Genomic DNA, 23,531 nt, shown 5'->3' with positions numbered 1-23,531 from the left:
TCTTTAAAAAAGGTTGAATTATCCGAGAGACTGGTTTTGTTTTTACAAAACGTTCCAAGACAGTCATCAATACTGAAATTGCACCCAGATGCAATGCCGTCACGTTATTGTTGTGTGGATTTCACTCCCTTAATGGCGGCCGTACGGTTAACGTCATAAGGACAACGTCATAAACTGCTGGGCGACAATTGGAAAACCCCATCAATATGGAAAATGGAAAAGAAACATATTTAACGTATCGAGGCAAAGGAGTGGGCACCATGGCCATTGCGGATGGACCAGAAGAAAATGTTTTATTTAACGACACACTCAACACATTTTATTTACGGTTATATGGCGTCAGACATATGGGTAAGGACCACACAGATATTGAGAGAGGAAACCCGCTGTCGCCACTTCATGGGCTACTCCTTTCCGATTAACAGCATGGGATCTTTTATATGCACCATCCCTCAGACAGAATAGTACATACCACGACCTTTGTTACACCAGTTGTGGAGCACTAGCTGGAACGAGAAATAGCCCAATGGGTTCACAGACGGGGATCGATCCTAGACCGACTGCGCATCAAGCGAACGCTTTACCAATGGGCTACGTCCCGCCCCTACGCGGGTGTACCACGGCAGATGAAGAGGACGTTAAAGCCTTTTCTGTGCAATCCATGAAAAAGAAAAACAAACGTTGCATCAATTCCGGAACTTTGGTCTGACCAGAGACCAACCCACCTAGAACTCACCAACTGGAAATAAAAGAACAAGTAACTTGGAACAATACAACATAACCTTGACGATCATAACTAGTCTAAAAGTAGTTCCGGCACAAAAAGTTATATTTTTGTTCATGATCGAAAACATATAGAAATTAATCTAGTCGTCATATCATGACGATGCTTATAGTGAATTCAGGATTTTAAAAAACAAAAATTGATATCAAACCATATGATATACACACTGTTCAATATTTAGCGGCTTAGGTGGATGTTGGTCTTAACTTCATCTCCGTGATCTTAGAAAGATATCTGTCCCACGCCACCACACCTGCATACATGTCGCCTGTAGTGTACCTTCCATTTAGATTTGAAATACAACATTTATTATACCACCAAGCACCTTCACAGATCTTGGCACAGTTTACTGGGCTGCGATCCAAGTCCAAATCCTTTGTAGTGAAAGCATTGGCATCATGATACGTTAGGGAATCGCCTGAAACAGAGATAGAGAAATATAAAAGGCAAATTAACAAAGCATAATGTTGCTGTTGCTGCTCGAAATTATCTTGGGAACTGAGATTTGATTTTTAAACAAATATTTTTATTAGTAGTAAATTTTTTTAAGATGGAGAGGGTGAACCATTATCAGTGAAAGAACCTCAGCAAATTTTAAGTGATGGCTGTTGTGTGTATAACAAGAAGGCAAATGAACAATTACCTCAGCAAATTTTAAGTGATGGCTGTTGTGTGTATAACAAGAAGGCAAATGAACAATTACCTCAGCAAACTTTAAGTGATGGCTGTTGTGTGTATAACAAGAAGGCAAATGAACAATTACCTCAGCAAACTTTAAGTGATGGCTGTTGTGTGTATAACAAAAAGGCAAATGAACAATTACTATTATTGCTGTTGCCCAATATAATCTTAGCAACTGATATTTGATTTTTGACATCTTGTATTACAGAATAAAAATACCCCCCCCCCCCCCCACACACACACAAACCGAATGGTACTTCTATAACTGCATACATTTCCCACAGCTATTTGTATACACTGTATTACATAATAATACAATTTTTATTGTAAATGAAAATATTCATATTGATGTACTTACCTTGTTTGACACCCAATAGCTGATCTCTATCTTTGTGCCGGGGTGTTGTTCATTCATGCATTCATTCATTCATTCATTCATTCATTCGTTCCATAACTGCGATTTATTTCTTTACAACGAAAGGGCATGAAGGTTTGGAAAAGATAGAAACTGTTACAATTCACGGGAAGGTGCCAAACAGTGGGTAGGCGGGCGGGCGGGCGGATACACACACACACATACAGGGCCGTAGCTAGCAGCCCCCCCCCCCCCCCCGAAAATATTTTCGGAAAGCATTATAGAAAGTTAAAGAAAAGGAGTTTTAGACTATTAACTACTCAGTTGCCCCCCCCCCCCCAACAAAAAATCCTAGCTACGGTCCTGATATATATATATGTATGTATGTATGTATGTATGTATGTATATATATATATATATATATATATATATATATATATATATATATATACACACATATGTATATGTATATATATATGTATATATGTGTATGTATATATATATATATATATATATATATATATATATATATATATATATACACACACACACACACACACACAATAACAACTGTATGATCAACAGAATGGAAAGGATTGACAGAAATAATGTTCCACAGTGATTAATGGACCTTTCTGGAAATTGTCAAAATTGATAATGACACCCCACGCACGTATACGGTGCAACTGCGTGATGCATGTGCAAACTATGGAATGTGTTTCGGTGTATTGATAAACAGAACTGAACGTTCTTTACTAGGATGTCTGTGGTCAAAACGTATGTTCGGTCTAATAGTTGATATTAACATTAATATTTCAGGTTCCCCTACTTTTTTGAAGAATATATATATATACACACACACACACACATCCAGAACTCCACTGTAACGACATCACCCAATTTTCATTATAAAACACACAGTAACTCTGACTCTTGTATACAATGTTTCGGATATTTATTGCCTCTTTGACACATCCATTTGATTACACGCGTGCCCAAAACGCCCAATTTGGGACAGTTATACTTTAGGACAACACACTTGTTTTTGTGATAATTTTTACCTAATTTCAGATGTCACGGTCAAAGGCCTACAATCTCTAGAAAAGCACTTTATAGCACCTACCTGGACGCAGTTCCCATAAATAATATTTTGAGATGGAGCTTCATACATTTAGAGGTCAAGGTCAGCTCACGGTCAAATTCAAATTAGAATTATATTTTAAAAAACTCTATAGCTGCCAAAACATTGAAATTTCTTACTTTGAATGCCAGTGATCGGGCTTTAGAGGTAATAAAATTCGTTTATAACATGCATATACATGTTTATACTGGTATACATCTCAAAATGTTCTATAATCGCCGAATGCCAAAACAAATATTACACACCTGCATTTCCACTGTAATTCCCGATGTGCAGCGTGTAAAACTGTTCTTTGGTGTCCAATGAAAACGGTGAATAGACTGCGTAAGTTCGATTTCCTGCAAAATCTTCTAGGTCAATCCGTAATTCGTAGCTTTGCTGTTTCGTAATTTGGTGGATTTTCTCGTTTCCTAATTAATGAAGGAAGGAAATGTTTTATTTAACGACGCACTCAACACATTTTATTTACAGTTATATGGCGTCGGACATATGGTTAAGGACCACACAGCTATTGAGAGATGAAACCCGCTGTCGCCACTTCATGGACTACTCTTTTCGATTAGCAGCAAGGGATCTTTTATATGCACCATCCCACAGACTGGATAGTACATACCACGGCCTTTGTTACACCAGTTGTGGAACACTGGCTGGAACGATAATTAGCCCATTGGGTCCACCTAATTAATGAGTTATCGGATAAATATATTGGCTACATAGAAAAATAAAATTGCTATCTACAATATCAAGGCAATGTGTAATGAAATATCGAGTTCTAGGTCTAATGCAGTAAGACTAAAATATAATGACGTAAACTAAAAGCGCCTCTAATATACTGACTGGAAGAAATAAGTGACCACATCAATAATAGCAAATACTGACTGCAAGTAAAATACTTATCCACAGTATTAAGCTGTATCCTAACTGGATGCTAGCGGTTATTTTAGAAATAATTGATTTCAATCATGGGCGTATGGGGACTCTTTGATTTAGGGGGGCTGGAGGGGTTGATTTGCCCGAAATTTTACCCAGATAAAAACTGCCCGAATTTTCCCCACTGTTTTGCCCGATTCATCTGTCGCACCGTACGATTGCGGTTAGGACGCGGCAATTGAAATCACTGATTTCTAAAATAATTGCTAGCATCCGGTTAGAATACAGCTTTAGGAAGTAAACCGCGTTACTGGTTGTCCATCATCTATACTGACATTCAATCCAACATTGCATCTTCACGCATAATAATAAAAGTGATCTTTAGACTGTAGTGACATCTGATTTGAACAGGGACTATTCAGATAACGACACCACTAGAGTACATTGATTTATTGGGATGTGAAACATATGGTAATTTTGACAGTCTTATATAAAAAAAAAAACCTGCTACATTTGTTTAATTAGTAGTAAGATATCTTTTATATGCACCATCCGACACAGGATAACACATACCAAGGCCTGCCTTTGATATACCAGTCGTGGTGCATTGGCTAGCAAGAGAAATAGTCCAATGGGCCCACCGACGGGGATCGATTCCAGACCGATGCGCATCAAGTAAGCACTTTACCACTGGGCTACGTTCCGCCCTATATGTGAGAATTCATAAACTTTCAAACAAGTTGAGGACTGACAACCAGAGCGGGTTATCTCAAATGTCATTGTGGGGTTTTTTCTGTTTTGTTTTTTGTTTGTTTGTTATTTTGGGGTGTGGGTCTGGTTCTGGTAAACAAATTAAAAATATATTGAAAAGTAATTTATACAACCATGCATCACTCCTGTTGCATGCATCCCCCTCTCCCCCCCCCCCCCCCCCCCCCAACCAACACACACACTCCGGAAAACAAAGGGACTACAATCTGTTTTCGGAAGAGTGGGCGGTGTCTGAAATGTTTTTATTTTAGAGTTAAATGAGGCTTTTGTACTGAAGATGCTGTCTCTCTGTAGAAAAACGGGAGTAATTTAGTTCAGTAGGCAGAGCGCTCGCCTGAGCTTCTTCGATTGTAGAATAGAACCTCTTCGGTGGACCTATCGGGTTTTCCCCAGATCCAAATAGTGCCAAGCAAATGCTATATCAAAGGAACCGAATGGAGCGAGGACGAGACGTCGGATACCCTTCCATCCTACCCCCCCCCCCCCCCCCCCGATCCATGAATCTGCTCCTGCCCGCCCATAACTGTAGTGGTTATGTGGGTTGGGGGCATGATCATAATAAGCAAAAATTAAAATTAAAATTAAAAGCAAAAAAAGCAAAGCCGCCACACACACACACACACCCCCCCCCCCCCCTTAAAAAGCAAAAATCGATTAAACAAAACACTAAGGTTTGGTGTTTCAATCCTTTTGAATTAAGGTTTATAAGTGTGAAAATGCATGGCATATTGACTGTTAAACCTACCCAACCAGAATTCGCCGGTTAGGTCTCCAAAACCATCCATGTACTCCTTCCAAGTTCTATAGAAATCAGTTGACCCATCCACTCGTCTTTGGAAGACCTGCAAATTATATTCAGACGTTAGCTTTCTTGAAATCGCTCATATTATATATAATAAAAGTCGGTCAGAGGCGTACGGTTTTCGTCAGGTCAGGTCAGGTCAGGCCATAGGACTTAACGTGCACATTCAGAGCAAACTGTTGTAGCTCACGCCTGTCATATTATAATGCTTTATATTTAAAATATGTTACGGTAAAATAGTGTTTGTTGTTTTTGTTTGTTTTGTTTTTGTTTTGTTTTGTTTTGTTTTGTTTGTGGGTTTGTTTGTTTTTGGGGTTTTTTGTTTGTTGTTTGTTGTTTTTTGTTTTGTTTTGTTTTGTTTTTTGTTTGTGCGTGTGTTTGTTTAGGTGTTTTGTTTTAATGTTACTTATTTTGTTGGGGGAACGGACAAACATAAATCTAGCTAGATCTGGAAACTCAGTATAGTCCTTTTAGTATGTAAAATAATGTTATCTGCGAACTCGACAATGATCGATATAAAGACTGGCATCGGTGGCGTAGTGGTTAGGCCATCGGTCTACAGGCTGGTAGGTACTGGGTTCGGATCCCAGTCGAGGCATGGGATTTTTAATCCAGATACCGACTCCAAACCCTGAGTGAGTGCTCCACAAGGCTCAATGGGTAGGTGTAAACCACTTACACCGACCAGTGATCCATAACTGGTTCAACAAAGGCCATGGTGTGTGCTATCCTGCCTGTGGGAAGCGCAAATAAAAAATCCCTTGCTGCTAATCGGAAAGAGTAGCCCATGTAGTGGCGACAGCTGGTTTCCTCTCAAAATCTGTGTGGTCCTTAACCATATGTCTGACGCAATATAACCGTAAATAAAATGTGTTGAGTGCGTCGTTAAATAAAACATTTCTTTCTTTGATCGATATAAAAGAGAATAAAGTCAAGTTTAAGATGTTCGTGATGCTAAAGCGGAACCTTTGGCTACTCAGTGATAGAAGAAAATTCCGCATTTTTATTATAGAAATTTGTCTGACAACAGTCGGAATTCTTCATTTACCTCCCGAATGACCGAGTGCTGTGGCTACTTTAACGTCAGCTAAAAACACGTGTATGTGACAGCGGGTCCAAGAAACATTTTAGGTCAGGGAGGAAGTTTAATACCATTTCTTACACACCCGTTGGTGAGCACAACATGTGTTATTTTTGATAACACATACGTGTGATAACAATTTAAAGACATACGTATGGCATACAAATACAATGAAAAAAGCACGATAGAATTTGATCACTCTGTGACGTACAAGTTAACCTGAATTACCCGTCTGTGATGCATAAGTTAACTACAAGCTTGGGCCGTAAACATGTTTTATTTCAAAAAGGCGTTTAAATGTATTTTCTTCTTTTTTTGGTTCTTTTTTAGGATATGTAAGAAATGGAATACTACATTCGTGTCCGTTATTTTGCAACTGGTTAATAACGTATCCAACTCGATACGTTTTAAAACTCGTGCTTGTGTGTGTATGTGTGTGTGTGTGTGGCACCACTTAGAAAATGTTTCATCATTTCTTATCAAGGAAATTAAAATCGCTGAATATTTCAAATTATAATAATGATAGCAAAGTAAATGTAAAAATTAAAAAAGTTGTAAAATTGTTTGAATAAAATTTTATTAATGCGTTGATTACTCAATAAAATTAAAATGTAAGATCAGATTACAAAGATGTCTTTAAATGTCAGTATCGTATGTGTCCTCCGCGTGCGGCTATGGAAAGCGTACATCGTCTCTCATAGAGGTGACAAGGTTTTGGAAGAATGTCTGTAGAATTCCGTTCCATTCTAGCACCAAAGCGTCCTCTAACTGTTGCACATTCCGTAACTGCTGCACTCTGGACAATCGCCTCCCAGTTTCGTCCCACACGTGTTGAATGGGTGCTATGACGGTACATGCTCTTAATTTCTTTTCGCCTGTGGCGATATTAATTGGTTTAGAGGACCTTGTGCAGTTTCAAATGCACTTAGCCCAGGTGGGCACCTTGTTACGTAACACCTTCGCGCGACCGTGCATCCCAATATGCACTTAGTCTAGGTGTGGAGGCCAGGTGGCCAGTAGTTACGTAATACCTCCGCGAGTGCGGTTTTTACAACCGTGAATTGGCGACTAGGCGTCATTAAGTCTGACGATCAGAAAAAGATATGCCGTCTTGGTCGCTGTGGAAATTCACTTGATACGTGAGGTACCGCCTTGTACCCCCAGGCGATATTCGGATTTTTTAAATAAATAGCTAGGGTTTTAGAGATATCAGGGAGAAACAAAAGGAAGGCTCCAGGGGAACGTTAGTCCGTCCGGACTTGGTAAATATCATTTCTGCTCTGTTGTATAACCTTGATGTGATTGATGTGACTTTAAATATTTTAATACTGTATTATACCAATATTATTTAGACGGTGCTGCCGGTCATCTGACGCAGTACACTGTAGGCTCACTGTCTAAAATATTATTAAAGCTTAACCAGTCATCCTAGAGGACCTAGGTAAACTGTAGGTTATTGTCTTTATTGTGATATGTACCAGTATTAAGTCTGTATTACAAGGTTACTGAATGAGTAGTTAAGGGTTAATTAAAAATTAACCAGTTAGGAATAGAGTTGTAATTCCTTTATTAATTAAGTTCTTCTGGAAGCGTTTCTCAATTATCACACGTTATTGAACGAGTAGTAAGGGTTAATTAAAAATTAACCAGTTAGGAATACAGTTGTAATTCCTTTATTAATTAAGTTCTCCTGGAAGCGTTTCTCAATTATCACACGTTATTGAGCGAGTAGTAAGGGTTAATTAAAAATTAACCAGTTAGGAATACAGTTGTAATTCCTTTATTAATTAAGTTCTCCTGGAAGCGTTTCTCAATTATCACACGTTATTGAACGAGTAGTAAGGGTTAATTAAAAATTAACCAGTTAGGAATAGAGTTGTAATTCCTTTATTAATTAAGTTCTCCTGGAAGCGTTTCTCAATTATCACACGTGTGGGTGTTGTGTCACGGTGAAGTGATTAGCATATTGTGTAAACTAGACACCTAGAGATTAACTAATTAAGTGATCAGTTCTGGGTTCTTATTATTTGTTGTTGTTAATTAACTACTGCGGCAGTACATTTGTCAGCGTAGGTTAATACAGATTCCAAAGTGTATTGTGTTTTTGTTGTGTTTTCTAGTGAACTAAACGTGCTATAATAATATATACTTTATATAAGATCTTATCTCTGATCATACCTAGACGAGCCAGCGGGTATAACTGCCTGTTACAGAGAGATCTAATAGATATACAGTTAGGAGAGATATTTTGATAATCGTGTTTCATTCAGTTACGGGTATTATAGGATCCCCGTGACAGGAGTGAAAATTGGGGCGCTCGTCCCGGATCTGAAACGGGACACGCATATTTAAAAAAGTATTGTTTGTAAATGGGGGCTTTATAAATTATTTTTACAAATAACTAGAAGTAGCAACGTTGTTCACTAGAAAATTAATTAATAATAAGTGCGTCATATCTAAACATGGATAAGAATTTGCTGGATAGGCCTACACTCAGTGTAGTGGAGATTAAGCGAGCACGTAAGGCCGAGTTAGTTGAAATCGCGGGTGAGCGAGAAATTGATTTAACATCAGCTAAAACCTTAGGAGATATAAGGACAATTATTATCCAGGAAGTTTTTGGTGATAGTCCTGTTATGAAAGACAGTGAAATTGTTCCAGAGATAGAGATAAATGAGTTAAGTGTGGAACAACAATTAGCTTTTAAAAAGCTTGAGTACGAAAGAGAAGAATGTGCATTAGATAGAGAGAGAGATAGAGAAGATAGAGAGAGAGAGATAGAGAGAGGGAGAGAGAAAAAGAAGATAGCGATAGAGAGAGAGAGAGAGAGAGAGAGAGAGAGAGAGAGAGAGAGAGAGAGGGGTAGAGAAGAGAGAGATAGGGATAGAGAATTCCAGTTAAAAAAAATTAAAAGTGGAACATGAGTTAAAGTTGAATACTGAAGAAGTTAGACTTGAGGCCGGAAATGGGTTTAACATGTAGGAGGCTTATAGATCAGTGCCTGTATTTGATAACCAGGAGGTAGATATGTTCTTCCAACTTTTTGAACGGGCCGCTAAGCAGCTAAATTGGCCGCAGTCTAAGTGGACATTGTTAGCCGTGTCTAAGTTTAAGGGGAAGGCTAGTGTAGCTTATAATTCAATGAGTGATGAGCGAGCAAGTCAGTACGACCTAGTTAAGGCGGCAGTGTTGAGGGTGTATGAATTACGACCTGAGGATTATCGTTTACGGTATAGCGAGTTGAGAAAAACGCATGGTCATTCTTATAGTGAGTTTGTGGCTAAGAAGGCAGGGATGTTTGATAAATGGGTGGTGTCTCATCAGGTAGAGTCATATACCGAGTTACGGGAGTTGTTGATCTTACAGGACATTAAAAATGGATTACCAGTTAGCTTACGTATTCATTTAGAGGATCGTGATGTCAAAAAGATAGAGGAGGCAGGCATAGTTGCAGATGACTACGTGTTAATACACAAAGCTCAGGCAGTACAGGGTAGCTCTATACAACAGGGTGATAAGAAGAAATTTCAGCCAGGTTTTTCCCGGGAAAGTAACTATCGGGGAGAGTCATCTAGTTGGTCAGCTAGTCAGGCAAGGAATGCACCAGGTGGGCAAAGTAAGGATAAGCCTGCATTATCAGCCAATGCACGAACTTTTCGTCCACATTGCAGTTACTGTAAAAAGGATAACCATCTTGTCGGGGACTGTTTTAAAAGGAAACACGATAATGTTCAAGTGGTCGGTTTAGTGAGGTCAGCTCCGTTAGCGAGAGAGTTAATGGTTAGTCCCATGGCAGAAAAAGTAAACCCGTATGTGTCCACTGGTATGGTTTGTGATGTGAAACAAGAATTGAGTCCTAAGGCAATATCAATCTATAGAGATACCGGGTGTAGTCAGTCGCTGATAACGCAAGAGTGTTTAGCTGGTATTGAGAATTCAGATACAGGACGTAGTTTGGCTTTAACCTCAGTTACTGGAGAAAATATGGTTGTCCGGTTACATAACGTTTTCTTGTGTTCGAAGTTTGTGACGGGACCAGTCATTATGGGTGTTGTGAAGGACTTGCCTTTTGTTGGGTAATGATTTGACTAGTCAATGTTGTCAGCCGCAATGTGACCAATTGTTAATTAAAGACAGCCCTTTACCCATAGAAGAGTGTGAGGTTGATGAGATTAGATATCCTGCGTGTGCAATGACTAGGGCTATGGCCAGAAGGGTAACACGAAACCCAGAGGATATTTGTGATTTGTCTGATACGTGTGTGAGCCATGAAATTGGAGTGGATGAGGTTATCAGTAAAATGGTAGATAAGTCAACTGAGGAATTAAATGTGGTGGAACCTGTTGATCTCCCGCAGAGGGGAATTGAACCAGTTGTGTTTGATAGAGGGGATTTACCTTGTAATAGACAAGAGTTAATTCTAGAGCAGGGGGCTGATCCAAAATTGCTGGCAGCTCGCACTACATTGTTAACAGAGGGTGAGATGGAGGATCAGATGTCAGGTTATGATATGGACAAGGGAGTATTAATGAATAAGAGAGTTAGAGATAGGAAGGCTAGGAAGCAACTGAGCCATGCTCAGAGCAAAATAAAATCAGTGTTTGATAGGAAGGCTAGGAAGCAACTGATCCATGCTCAGAGCAAAATAAAATCAGTGTTTGATAGGAAGACTAGGAGTCGGGAATTTAAACCAGGGGATAAGGTGCTGCTGTACCTTCCCATTAAACGGGGTTCATTGCAGAACAGGTATTTCGGGCCCTATGTTGTGCACAAACGGGTTAATGAGACAGGGTATGTGATAAACACTCCTGATAGGGTTAGGAAAAGTAGGTATTGTCACATCAATTTGCTAAAAGGTTATTTTGACAGACTGCCGATAGTTCCAGTGCTACCTGTCCAAATTGAGAGTCACTCAATTTCCTGTGATGACGTCAAGACTGCAGAGAGAAAATTAACCAACAGCCAGATTCTAGCAGACTTGAACCCCCAGCGAGAAAAGTTGACTACGCTGATACAAGACAATGTTTCCATTTGTCAGGACCTTCCAACGGTTACCAATACCTTAAGCCAGGATGTGCGCTTGGAACCCAACGCTACACCGATTCAACAGCATGCCTATCGGAGAAAACCTGGAAAACGTGCGACACTGAAAAAGAAAGAAACGAAGTTCCAGTGGTCAGGTGAATGCGAGAAGTCATTCAACCGTCTCAAGCAGATGCGCTACTCGTCTCCCGTGATGGCAGCACCAGACTACCGAATGCCGTTCAAGCTGGCTGTGGATGCCAGTGACGTGGGAGCTGGAGCCGTGCTGTTCCAGGAAGATGAAAATGGACTGGACCATCCTGTAAGTTTCTTCTCCAAAAAGTTTGACAAACACCAGGTGAACTATTCCACTATAGAGAAGGAAGCTTTGGCCATGGTACAAGCTCTGAAGCATTTTCAGATCTACGTGAAATCGGCAGTGCATCAAGTGGTGGTCTTTACTGATCATAATCCGCTTACCTTCATTCACAGAATGAAAGCCACCAACCAGAGAGTTTTGAGATGGAGTCTTCTCCTGCAGGAATTCCCAATTATCATTGAACATATCAAGGGCAAATTCAATGTAATCACTGTTGCCCTGTCCCGAACTTGAACGTTATGATAATGTGTTGACATTCTTGATTTCTGTTTTGTTCTTATATATTTTATTTGTATGCCAGGGACTCAGAGACTCAGTGTGATTACTGGTAGTCACCTTATTATTACATGTGTTATAAATGCCCGGATGCGTCGGTTAACGCACATTTTGTTTTAATGTAGTATATTTCCCTATTCCTAGAGTAGAGGAAATATCCTTTTTGAGGTTAGGGTGTGTGACGGTACATGCTCTTAATTTCTTTTCGCCTGTGGCGATATTAATTGTTTTAGAGGGCCGTGTGCAGTTCCAAATGCACTTAGCCCAAGTGGGCACCTTGTTACGTAATACCTTCGCGCGACCGTGCATCCCAATATGCACTTAGTCTAGCTGTGGAGGCCAGGTGGCCAGTAGTTACGTAATACCTCCGCGAGTGCGGTTTTTACAACCGTGAATTGGCGACTAGGCGTCATTAAGTCTGACGATCAGAGAAAGATATTCCGTCTTGGTTGCTGTGGAAATTCACTTGATACGTGAGGTACCGCCTTGTACCCCCAGGCGATATTCGGATTTTTTTAATAAATAGCTAGGGTTTTAGAGATATCAGGGAGAAACAAAAGGAAGGCTCCAGGGGAACGTTAGTCCGTCCGGACTTGGTAAATATCATTTCTGCTCTGTTGTATAACCTTGATGTGATTGATGTGACTTTAAATATTTTAATACTGTATTATACCAATATTATTTAGACGGTGCTGCCGGTCATCTGACGCAGTACACTGTAGGCTCACTGTCTAAAATATTATTAAAGCTTAACCAGTCATCCTAGAGGACCTAGGTAAACTGTAGGTTATTGTCTTTATTGTGATATGTACCAGTATTAAGTCTGTATTACAAGGTTACTGAATGAGTAGTTAAGGGTTAATTAAAAATTAACCAGTTAGGAATAGAGTTGTAATTCCTTTATTAATTAAGTTCTCCTGGAAGCGTTTCTCAATTATCACACGTTATTGAACGAGTAGTAAGGGTTAATTAAAAATTAACCAGTTAGGAATACAGTTGTAATTCCTTTATTAATTAAGTTCTCCTGGAAGCGTTTCTCAATTATCACACGTTATTGAACGAGTAGTAAGGGTTAATTAAAAATTAACCAGTTAGGAATAGAGTTGTAATTCCTTTATTAATTAAGTTCTCCTGGAAGCGTTTCTCAATTATCACACGTGTGGGTGTTGTGTCACGGTGAAGTGATTAGCATATTGTGTAAACTAGACACCTAGAGATTAACTAATTAAGTGATCAGTTCTGGGTTGTTATTATTTGTTGTTGTTAATTAACTACTGCGGCAGTACATTTGTCAGCGTAGGTTAATACAGATTCCAAAGTGTATTGTGTTTTTGTTGTGTTTTCTAGTGAACTAAACGTGCTATAATAATATATACTTTATATAAGATCTTATCTCTGATCATACCTAGACGAGTCAGCGGGTATAACTGCCTGTTACAGAGAGATCTAATAGATATACAGTTAGGAGAGATATTTTGATAATCGTGTTTCATTAAGTTACGGGTATTATAGGATCCCCGTGACAGGTGCCATATCAGGTGACATTGCAGGCCATTTCATGACGTGATGTGACTACGTTGCAGAAACTGCATGCATACACGTGCAGTGTGCGGACGAGTACTGTCTTGCTGCAAAATCTGTAATTCTGGATGGACACGAAAATGGAGGATAACTATCGGCCACAGAACGTAATCTTTGTAACTTACAGCCGTAACGCGTTCCATCCAAATGTACAGTGGAGTCCGGTGATGGTAGCTGAAACCTCCCCAAACCATTACGCTGCCCCCTCCCCATCTGTTGGATTCCAAAACACAGCACTCTGCAAAACGTTCCGCGCGTCGTCCCCAGACGTGTTGACGACTGTCAGCGTGATAGAGGTGGAACTTGCTTTCATCTGTGAAAAGGACTTGCCTCCACTGCAATCTACGCCAGTTATAACGTTGCTGTGTCCACTGCATTCGCTGCTGACGGTGCCTTTGAGTCAAAATTGGTCCAACGTAAGGTCGTCTTGCACGTTGTCCGACGGATCATAATCGACGTCGTACCGTGATGGGAGCTATTGGTCCTCGTCTACCAACGACTTCTGCAGCTGTACGTGTTGATGTTCGGAAACGGTCGCGTAAATGAAGCAGCCGTATATGACGGTCTTGGGCTGGTGTTGTAACGCGCTGTGCACCTGGTCTCGGTCGATCCCGGAAAACTCCAGTCTGTCAATACCTTACATCTAATCGTGTAATTGTTGTATGGTGACAATTAAATCGTCTGGCTGTCTCTCTGGCAGAAATTCCTGCTGCTAAAAGACCTATTGCTTGGTTGCGTTGATTTTCAGAAAGTCTAGGCATCGTAAAAGTTAGGTAAACTAACGGCATAGATTCGTGATTGTTTTATTCAGTAAAGGAGAATGTTGCACGAGAATCTCGGGTTGCCACATGAACTCGACTTTCAAGTGAAAAATATGCGTTTTGCCATTTTGACATAGGGCACAATAATTGTCACGTGCATTTGCATTAAAAACAATTTCGAAACAAACAAAAGTGATGATTATGAATTACTGAACTGCATTTCCAGTTTAATAATTTGCTTAAAACAACATATATCCGCACAAAACTAGGTTGTGCGTTTTCATAGTATATGTGTATATATATATATATATATATATATCATATAATATCTTACATTTTCAGTGCAATCAAAGTATGTGATATTTTTCAGATCATATACTTTTTAAAAGAATTTGATAACTTCGCAAATTAGATGTAAATTAGTCGAGGTCTTGGCACTAGGTTTATTGACATTTAAGCAAACGTACTTGGGTGAGACTCCATGATTGACGTATGCATTCATAATCATCAAATAAAAACATTTCAATGGCAATTTGACACTGAAAGCTGTCCAGCGTTCAAAAAACAAAAAACGTTAGGCATAACTTTATTTTGATGTAAGGACATCCAAAATGACGTCATTCGAGTTTGACGTCATTTCCATTCATAAATACACCGCGCCACATATTCTTACGTCATTTGAATATCTAGTAATGGAGGACTGGAATTAAAGTTGCGTGTACAGTTTACAAAAACACGTTGTATTAAGCTTGAGCTTATATGATAAAGAGATTATAACCCTCGTGTATTTCGGTATCGTCAATATCATATATTAGGAATACAAATAATGTATTATGCGAGCCTCTGTGTATGTATGTATATATATATGATCTTATATAACAGTATATAATTATCACATACCAACCATCCTCCGCCATCAGTTGTCATATCGCAGTACACTGTCATATTGGAAACACCCGGTGACTCCAGCTGGTAGATTCCATCTGCGGTATTGGTGGACATGACGTCACGGCAGTCTCGGGTCATATCTAGACGGTCAAACACAAGTACAGTCGTTTTCCAAATGCATGTACACATATTAAATTCTATTGATCATTAATACATTGACTTTTTAAAATATTATATCACAGTGGGTATTCCATCTGGAAAAATGAAATGCTTATTGATTCCAAATAGCGTTTATAGAAAAATAACTCATTGTATACTATAGTTCATATACTTACCATTTGTGACGCCCAATAGCCGATGTGTATCTTTGTGCTGGGGTGTCGTTAAACATTCATTCATTCATTCATTCATTCATTCTATACTATAGAGAAAATACTACTACATTGTAAATGTATAATATATGAACATTATTTTATATATGGTATGATTATATGTTTGTGTGTGTGTGTGTGCGCGTGTGCGTGTATGTGTGCGTGTGTGTATGCGTGTGTATGTGTGTGTATATGTGTGTGTGCGTTTATGTGTGCGTGTATGTGTGTGCGTGTGTGGGTGTGCGTGTGAGTGCGCGTGTGTGCGCGTGTGTGTATGTGTGTTTGGGTGGAGTCTGTGTGTGTGTGTGTGTGTGTGTGTATGTATGTGTGTTTGGGTGGAGTCTCTGTGTGTGTGTGTGTATGTATGTGTGTTTGGGTGGGTGTCTGTGTGTGTGTGTATGTATGTGTGTTTGGGTGGGTGTCTCTGTGTGTGTGTCTGTGTATGTATGTGTGTTTGGGTGGGTGTTTGTGTGTGTGTGTTTGGGTGGGTGTTTGTGTATGTGTGTTTGGGTGGGTGTCTCTGTGCGTGTGTATGTATGTGTGTTTGGGTGGGTGTTTGTGTATGCGTGTCTGGGTGGGTGTCTGTATGTGTATGTGTGTTTGGGTGGGTGTTTGGGTGTGTGTATGTGTGTTTGGGTGTGCATGTGTATGTATGTGTGTGCGTGTGTGTGTGTGCGTGTGTGTGTGTGTTTGTGTGTGTGTATGTGTGCGCGCGTGTGTTTGTGTGTGTGTGCGTGTGTGTATGTGTGTGTTTGGGTGGGTGTTTGTATGTGTATATGTGTTTGGGTGTGTGTGTGTGTGCGTGTGTGTGTTTATGTGTGTGTATGTGTGTGTGCGCGCGTGTGTGAATGTGTGTTTGGGAGGGTGTCTGTGTGTGTGTGTGTGTATGTCTGTTTGGGTGGGTATTTGTGTGTGTGTGTGTATGTGTGTTTGGGTGGGTGTATGTGTGTTTGGGTGCGTGTTTGTGTGTGTGTATGTGTGTTTGTGTGTGTATGTGCGTGTGTGTGCGTGTATGTGTATGTGTGTGTGTATGTATGTGTGCGCGCGTGTGTGTGTATAGCAATATGTGTGTGTGTGCGCGTGTGTGTATGTGTGTGTGCGTGTGTGTATATGTGCGTGTGTGTATATGTGCGTGCGTATGTGTGTGTGCGCGCGCACGCGCGCGCGCGCGTGTGTGTATGTATGTCTGCGCGCGTGTGTGTGCGTGTGTATATGTATGTGTGCGTGTGTGTGTGTATGCGTGTGTGTATGTGTGTGCGTGCGTGTGTCTATGTGTGTGCGTATGTGTATGTGTATGTGTTGTGTGTATGTGTATGTGTATGTGTGTGTGTGTGTGTGCGTGCGTGTTTGGGTGGGTGTTTGTGCCTCGTACTCGAGGACAACGATGTACGGTTTTACCTTCTACTCTACATAAATAAAGATGAAAGTATGGCTTGTGACACTCCTCCAATAGAGACTGTGTCCCGTCCATTAGAGACTGTGCCCCGTCCATTAGATATTGTACCCCATCCATTAGAGTTTGTGCCCCGTCCATTAGAGATTGTACCCCGAGATTGTGCCATGTCTAATAGAGACTGTGCCCCGTGCAATAGAGATTGTACCACGTCTAACAGAGATTGTGCCCCGTCCATTAAAGATTGTGCCACGTCTAACAGAGACTGTGCCCCGTGAAATAGAGATTGTGCCACGTCTAATAGAAACTGTGCCCCGTCCATTAGAGATTCTGCCACGTCTAATAGAGATTGTGCCACGTCCATTAGAGATTGTGCCACGTCTAATAGAGACTGTGCCCCGTGCAATAGAGATTGTACCACGTCTAACAGAGATTGTGCCCCGTCCATTAAAGATTGTGCCACGTCTAACAGAGACTGTGCCCCGTGAAATAGAGATTGTGCCACGTCTAATAGAAACTGTGCCCCGTCCATTAGAGATTCTGCCACGTCTAATAGAGATTGTGCCACGTCCATTAGAGATTGTGCCACGTCTAATAGAGACTGTGTCACGTTCATTACAGATTGTGCCCCCTCCAGAAATTATTCTTACAGGCCTGAAATATTATTATTTTGTTTTGTTTTGTTTTGTATTTTTGTATTTTAAAAAAATAAAAATTGTTGTATTTTAATAACTATGAAAGAGAAAACAATTAAGGATAAAGAAAAAACAATTCAGCCTGCAAATGTTAAAGGCTTTTGTCATTCAGACCGAAAGCAGAAGAAACAAACAAAAACTCAAGTATACTAGTAGTCCATAGCAAAAAAAAAAAGAAGAGACGCGGAGATCTCCACAACAATTGTAGAGGCTGTCACTCTACAGAAAGAGATAGATCCCGGCCCCAACGTATGTACCTGAAGACGGCGTTGTCACGTTATAATCCCGTGGTACACATTTCGGGTTACGGCTTCCTCGAGTAACTCTGCAAACATCGGACCGCAAGCAGGTAACCGCGGAACATGGACTGGTAGTTGTCTGAAGAGAAATTCAGATAACATTTATGAACGAAACTATATTACATCGTATTAAGAACACAAAACACTATTTAGACAAAATACAATATATATATATATATATATATAATATATATATATATATATATATATATATATATATATATATATATATATATATATATATATATATATATATATATATATATATATATACATAGTGGAGGTGTTGGCAGGAGGGAGAGGGAAAAAAGACAGGAATAAAAATAAAAATTATAAAATCATTTTAAAGGCGGACCGACAAGAATGACAAAAGTGGAAACCGCAAACACGTTTTTAAAATTAATTTTGAAGATCGAGAATCGGTCCCAGACCGGGGACAAAAAGGTTTTTTCCCCCACCTCATTGTGTGTGTGTGTGTGTGTGTGTCTGTGTGTGTGTGTGTATGTGTGTGTGTGTGTGTGTGTGTGTGTATACACACACAGTTATTGATCAGTTCCTTTTTGAAGTTAAGATGAAACATGTAAAAGAATTATTTTTTAAAATACATATATACTGTACACTTGTTTTCTTTTACCATTTATATATATATATATATATATATATATATATATATATATATATATATATATATATATATACTCTTCAAAAGAAGAAACGCAAAACCACATTGTCGTAACATTTGGAGAATTGATTTAATTATTGAATGGTGAGTCCAATAATTACCAAATGTTGCAGGATTGTTCACAATTCACTCTAATCCATTGTGAGTAAGTGATAGGACACACCACCAAGGTCAAGGTCATCTGGAGTCAATACCGGGTGTGGCCTCCGCGTGTGTTGACAACTGCCTGGCACCGCCTGCCCATTGAAGCAACCAGTGTACGGATGACGTCCCGGGGGATGGTGGCCCACTCGGCCTGCAAGGCTGCTGCCAGCTCGGGCAGGGTCTGGGGCTGTGGTTGTCGTTGTCGGAGGCGTCGGTCCAACTCGTCCCATAGATGCTCAATTGGGTTCAAATCCGGTGATATCGATGGCCAAGGAAGGACATTAATGTTGTTGTTCTGTAGGAAAGCCGTTGTGAGACGTGCTGTGTGAGGCCTGGCGTTGTCATGTTGGAACACTGCGTTGGCGTTGGCCATAACTGGAACGATGTGTGGCCGGAGGATCTGGTCAATGTAGCCCTGTGCATTCAGGTTGCCCTGCACGTGGACCAGGTCAGTTCTGCCAGTGTGTGAGATGGTTGCCCACACCATGACACTACCCCCGCCGAATCTGTCCACTTCCTGCACGCAGTTTGCCGCATAACGTTCACCACGACGCCTATACACGCGACATCTTCCATCATGACGTCGGAGCAGAAATCGGGACTCGTCACTGAACCACACCTGTCTCCATCGCAGTTGAGGCCATTGTCGATGAATCTGGCACCACTGCAGTCGGAGTCGACGGTGTTGTGGTGTTAAGATGACACCTCGAACTGGACGTCTGCCACGAATTCCTACCTCACGTAGGCGGTTCCGTACGGTCTGGTCGGATATCCTGCGCAAACCTGGTATTGCTGCGGCTGTGGAGGTGGCAGTAGTCAATCGTTCCCGAAGGTGGCGTACCCGGATGTAGCGGTCCTGCCCGGGGGTAGTGACCCGTGGTCGACCGGATCTAGGGAGGTCACGTGTTGATCCATGTTGCTGGTAACGGTCACACAGTCTGGAGATGGTGCTTGGGGACACATGGAATGCCCTGGCAACGGCCGTTCTGGATTCTCCTGCGTCTAGTCGGCCGATGGCATTGTTTCTCTGCGGTTCACTGAGACATGGCATGTCCTGGATTGTCAACTGTCGGCCAGATACAGAGGCCAGGCAAGCGAACACCCTGCACTTTTATACTGTCGGTGTTCATGTTGCACGTGCAGACAACGCACGTGCAGTGGTGACATGGTTTGCACGTGGCTGCGTTTTTGCGAATATTCACATTTTGGAACTTTATTGTACAGTAGCTGCGTTTTATCGAATGTAACCGTGGGAATGTGTTTGGGACATGCAATGACCTTATATTCACAAAGCATGAACCGGTAGGAAACATAAAATCGGAGTTATAACCCATTTGTACCCTTTTGCGTTTCTTTTTTTGAAGAGTATATATATATATATATATATATATATATATATATATATATATATATATATCTATATATATATATATATATATATATATATATATATATATATATATATACATGTATATGTATGGGTATTTATGGTAATTACTGGCTCTTTTTTACTATACACTGTTTTAGTCTGCTTTGTATTTTGAATGTATATGTATGTGCATATGTGAAGTTACATGTACAATGTAATAACTAGATATGTAATGTATCTGTGTTATAAAAGCCAATTTAGACATATTACCTTCACAATGTAATAACTAGATAAGTGATGTATGTGTGTTATAAAAGCCAGTTTAGACATACTACCTTCACAATGTAATAACTAGATAAGTAATGTACGTGTGTTATAAAAGCCAATTTAGACATATTACCTTCACAATGTAATAACTAGATATGTAATGTATGTGTGATGTGTCTGTGTTATAAAAGCCAATTTAGACATATTACCTTCACAATGTAATAACTAGATAAGTGATGTATGTGTAATGTATGTGTGTTATAAAAGCCAATTTAGACATATTACCTTCACAATGTAATAACTAGATATGTAATGTATGTGTGATGTATCTGTGTTATAAAAGCCAATTTAGACATATTACCTTCACAATGTAATAACTAGATAAGTGATGTATGTGTGTTATAAAAGCCAGTTTAGACGTACTACCTTCACAATGTAATAACTAGATAAGTAATGTACCTGTGTTATAAAAGCCAATTTAGACATATTACCTTCACAATGTAATAACAAGATAAGTGATGTATGAGTGATGTATCTGTGTTATAAAAGCCAATTTAGACATATTACCTTCACAATGTAATAACTAGATAAGTAATGTACGTGTGTTATAAAAGCCAATTTAGACATATTACCTTCACAATGTAATAACTAGATAAGTAATGTACGTGTGTTATAAAAGCCAGTTTAGACATACTACCTTCACAATGTAATAACTAGATAAGTAATGTACCTGTGTTATAAAAGCCAATTTAGACATATTACCTTCACAATGTAATAACTAGATAAGTGATGTATGTGTGATGTATCTGTGTTATAAAAGCCAATTTAGACATATTACCTTCACAATGTAATAACTAGATAAGTAATGTGCCTGTGTTATAAAAGCCAATTTAGACATACTACCTTCACAATGTAATAACTAGATAAGTAATGTACGTGTGTTATAAAAGCTAATTTAGACATACTACCTTCACAATGTAATAACTAGATAAGTAATGTATCTGTGTTATAAAAGCCAATTTAGACATACTACCTTCACAATGTAATAACTAGATAAGTAATGTATCTGTGTTATAAAAGCCAATTTAGATATATTACCTTCATAATGTAATAACTAGATAAGTAATGTATCTGTGTTATAAAAGCCAGTTTAGACATATTACCTTCACAATGTAATAACTAGATAAGTGATGTATGTGTGATGTATCTGTGTTATAAAAGCCAATTTAGACATATTACCTTCACAATGTAATAACTAGATAAGTGATGTATGTGTGATGTATCTGTGTTATAAAAGCCAATTTAGACATATTACCTTCACAATGTAATAACTAGATAAGTAATGTACGTGTGTTATAAAAGCCAATTTAGACATACTACCTTCACAATGTATTAACTAGATAAGTAATGTATCTGTGTTATAAAAGCCAATTTAGATATATTACCTTCATAATGTAATAACTAGATAAGTAATGTATGTGTGTTATAAAAGCCAATTTAGACATATTACCTTCACAATGTAATAACTAGATAAGTGATGTATGTGTAATGTATCTGTGTTATAAAAGCCAATTTAGACATATTACCTTCACAATGTAATAACTAGATAAGTGATGTATGTGTGTTATAAAAGCCAGTTTAGACATACTACATTCACAATGTAATAACTAGATAAGTAATGTATGTGTATTATAAAAGCCAATTTAGACATACTACCTTCACAATGTAATAACTAGATAAGTAATGTACCTGTGTTATAAAAGCCAGTTTAGACATATTACCTTCACAATGTAATAACTAGATAAGTAATGTACCTGTGTTATAAAAGCCAATTTAGACATACTACCTTCACAATGTAATAACTAGATAAGTAATGTACCTGTGTTATAAAAGCCAATTTAGACATACTACCTTCACAATGTAATAACTAGATAAGTAATGTATGTGTGTTATAAAAGCCAATTTAGACATATTACCTTCACAATGTAATAACTAGATAAGTGATGTATGTGTGATGTATCTGTGTTATAAAAGCCAATTTAGACATATTACCTTCACAATGTAATAACTAGATAAGTAATGTAGCTGTGTTATAAAAGCCAATTTAGACATACTACCTTCACAATGTAATAACTAGATAAGTAATGTATGTGTGTTATAAAAGCCAATTGAGACATACTACCTTCACAATGTAATAACTAGATAAGTAATGTACCTGTGTTATAAAAGCCAATTTAGACATACTACCTTCACAATGTAATAACTAGATAAGTAATGTACGTGTGTTATAAAAGCCAATTTAGACATACTACCTTCACAATGTAATAACTAGATAAGTAATGTACGTTGTTATAAAAGCCAATTTAGACATACTACCTTCACAATGTAATAACTAGATAAGTAATGTACGTTGTTATAAAAGCCAATTTAGACATACTACCTTCACAATGTAATAACTAGATAAGTAATGTATGTGTGTTATAAAAGCCAATTTAGACATACTACCTTCACAATGTAATAACTAGATAAGTAATGTAGCTGTGTTATAAAAGCCAATTTAGACATACTACCTTCACAATGTAATAACTAGATAAGTAATGTATGTGTGTTATAAAAGCCAATTTAGACATACTACCTTCACAATGTAATAACTAGATAAGTAATGTATGTGTGTTATAAAAGCCAATTTAGACATACTACCTTCACAATGTAATAACAAGATAAGTAATGTAGCTGTGTTATAAAAGCCAATTTAGACATACTACCTTCACAATGTAATAACTAGATAAGTAATGTAGCTGTGTTATAAAAGCCAATTTAGACATACTACCTTCACAATGTAATAACTAGATAAGTAATGTACGTGTGTTATAAAAGCCAATTTAGACATACTACCTTCACAATGTAATAACTAGATAA

The 23,531-nt window shown here is 38.8% G+C and overlaps 1 protein-coding gene across 1 annotated transcript; it reads right to left on the bottom strand.

Moving 5' to 3' along the window:
- Positions 1-507: 507 nt before the first annotated feature.
- Positions 508-17,772, bottom strand: LOC121377930 (ficolin-3-like). The gene is made up of 5 exons (XM_041506025.1): positions 17,310-17,772; positions 15,405-15,532; positions 5,348-5,444; positions 3,207-3,371; positions 508-1,202 (listed from the first exon to the last, which is right to left on the bottom strand). The coding sequence occupies exons 1-5, from the start codon at positions 17,770-17,772 to the stop codon at positions 970-972; spliced, it is 1,086 nt and encodes a 361-aa protein (XP_041361959.1). The 3' UTR covers positions 508-969.
- Positions 17,773-23,531: the final 5,759 nt, after the last annotated feature.

The sequence above is a fragment of the Gigantopelta aegis genome, chromosome 7, assembly GCF_016097555.1.
Source record: "Gigantopelta aegis isolate Gae_Host chromosome 7, Gae_host_genome, whole genome shotgun sequence".
Classification (NCBI taxonomy): Eukaryota; Metazoa; Mollusca; class Gastropoda; order Neomphalida; family Peltospiridae; genus Gigantopelta; species Gigantopelta aegis.
Note: the sequence above shows the minus strand (reverse complement) of the source record. Positions and strands in the feature narration are given on the sequence as shown.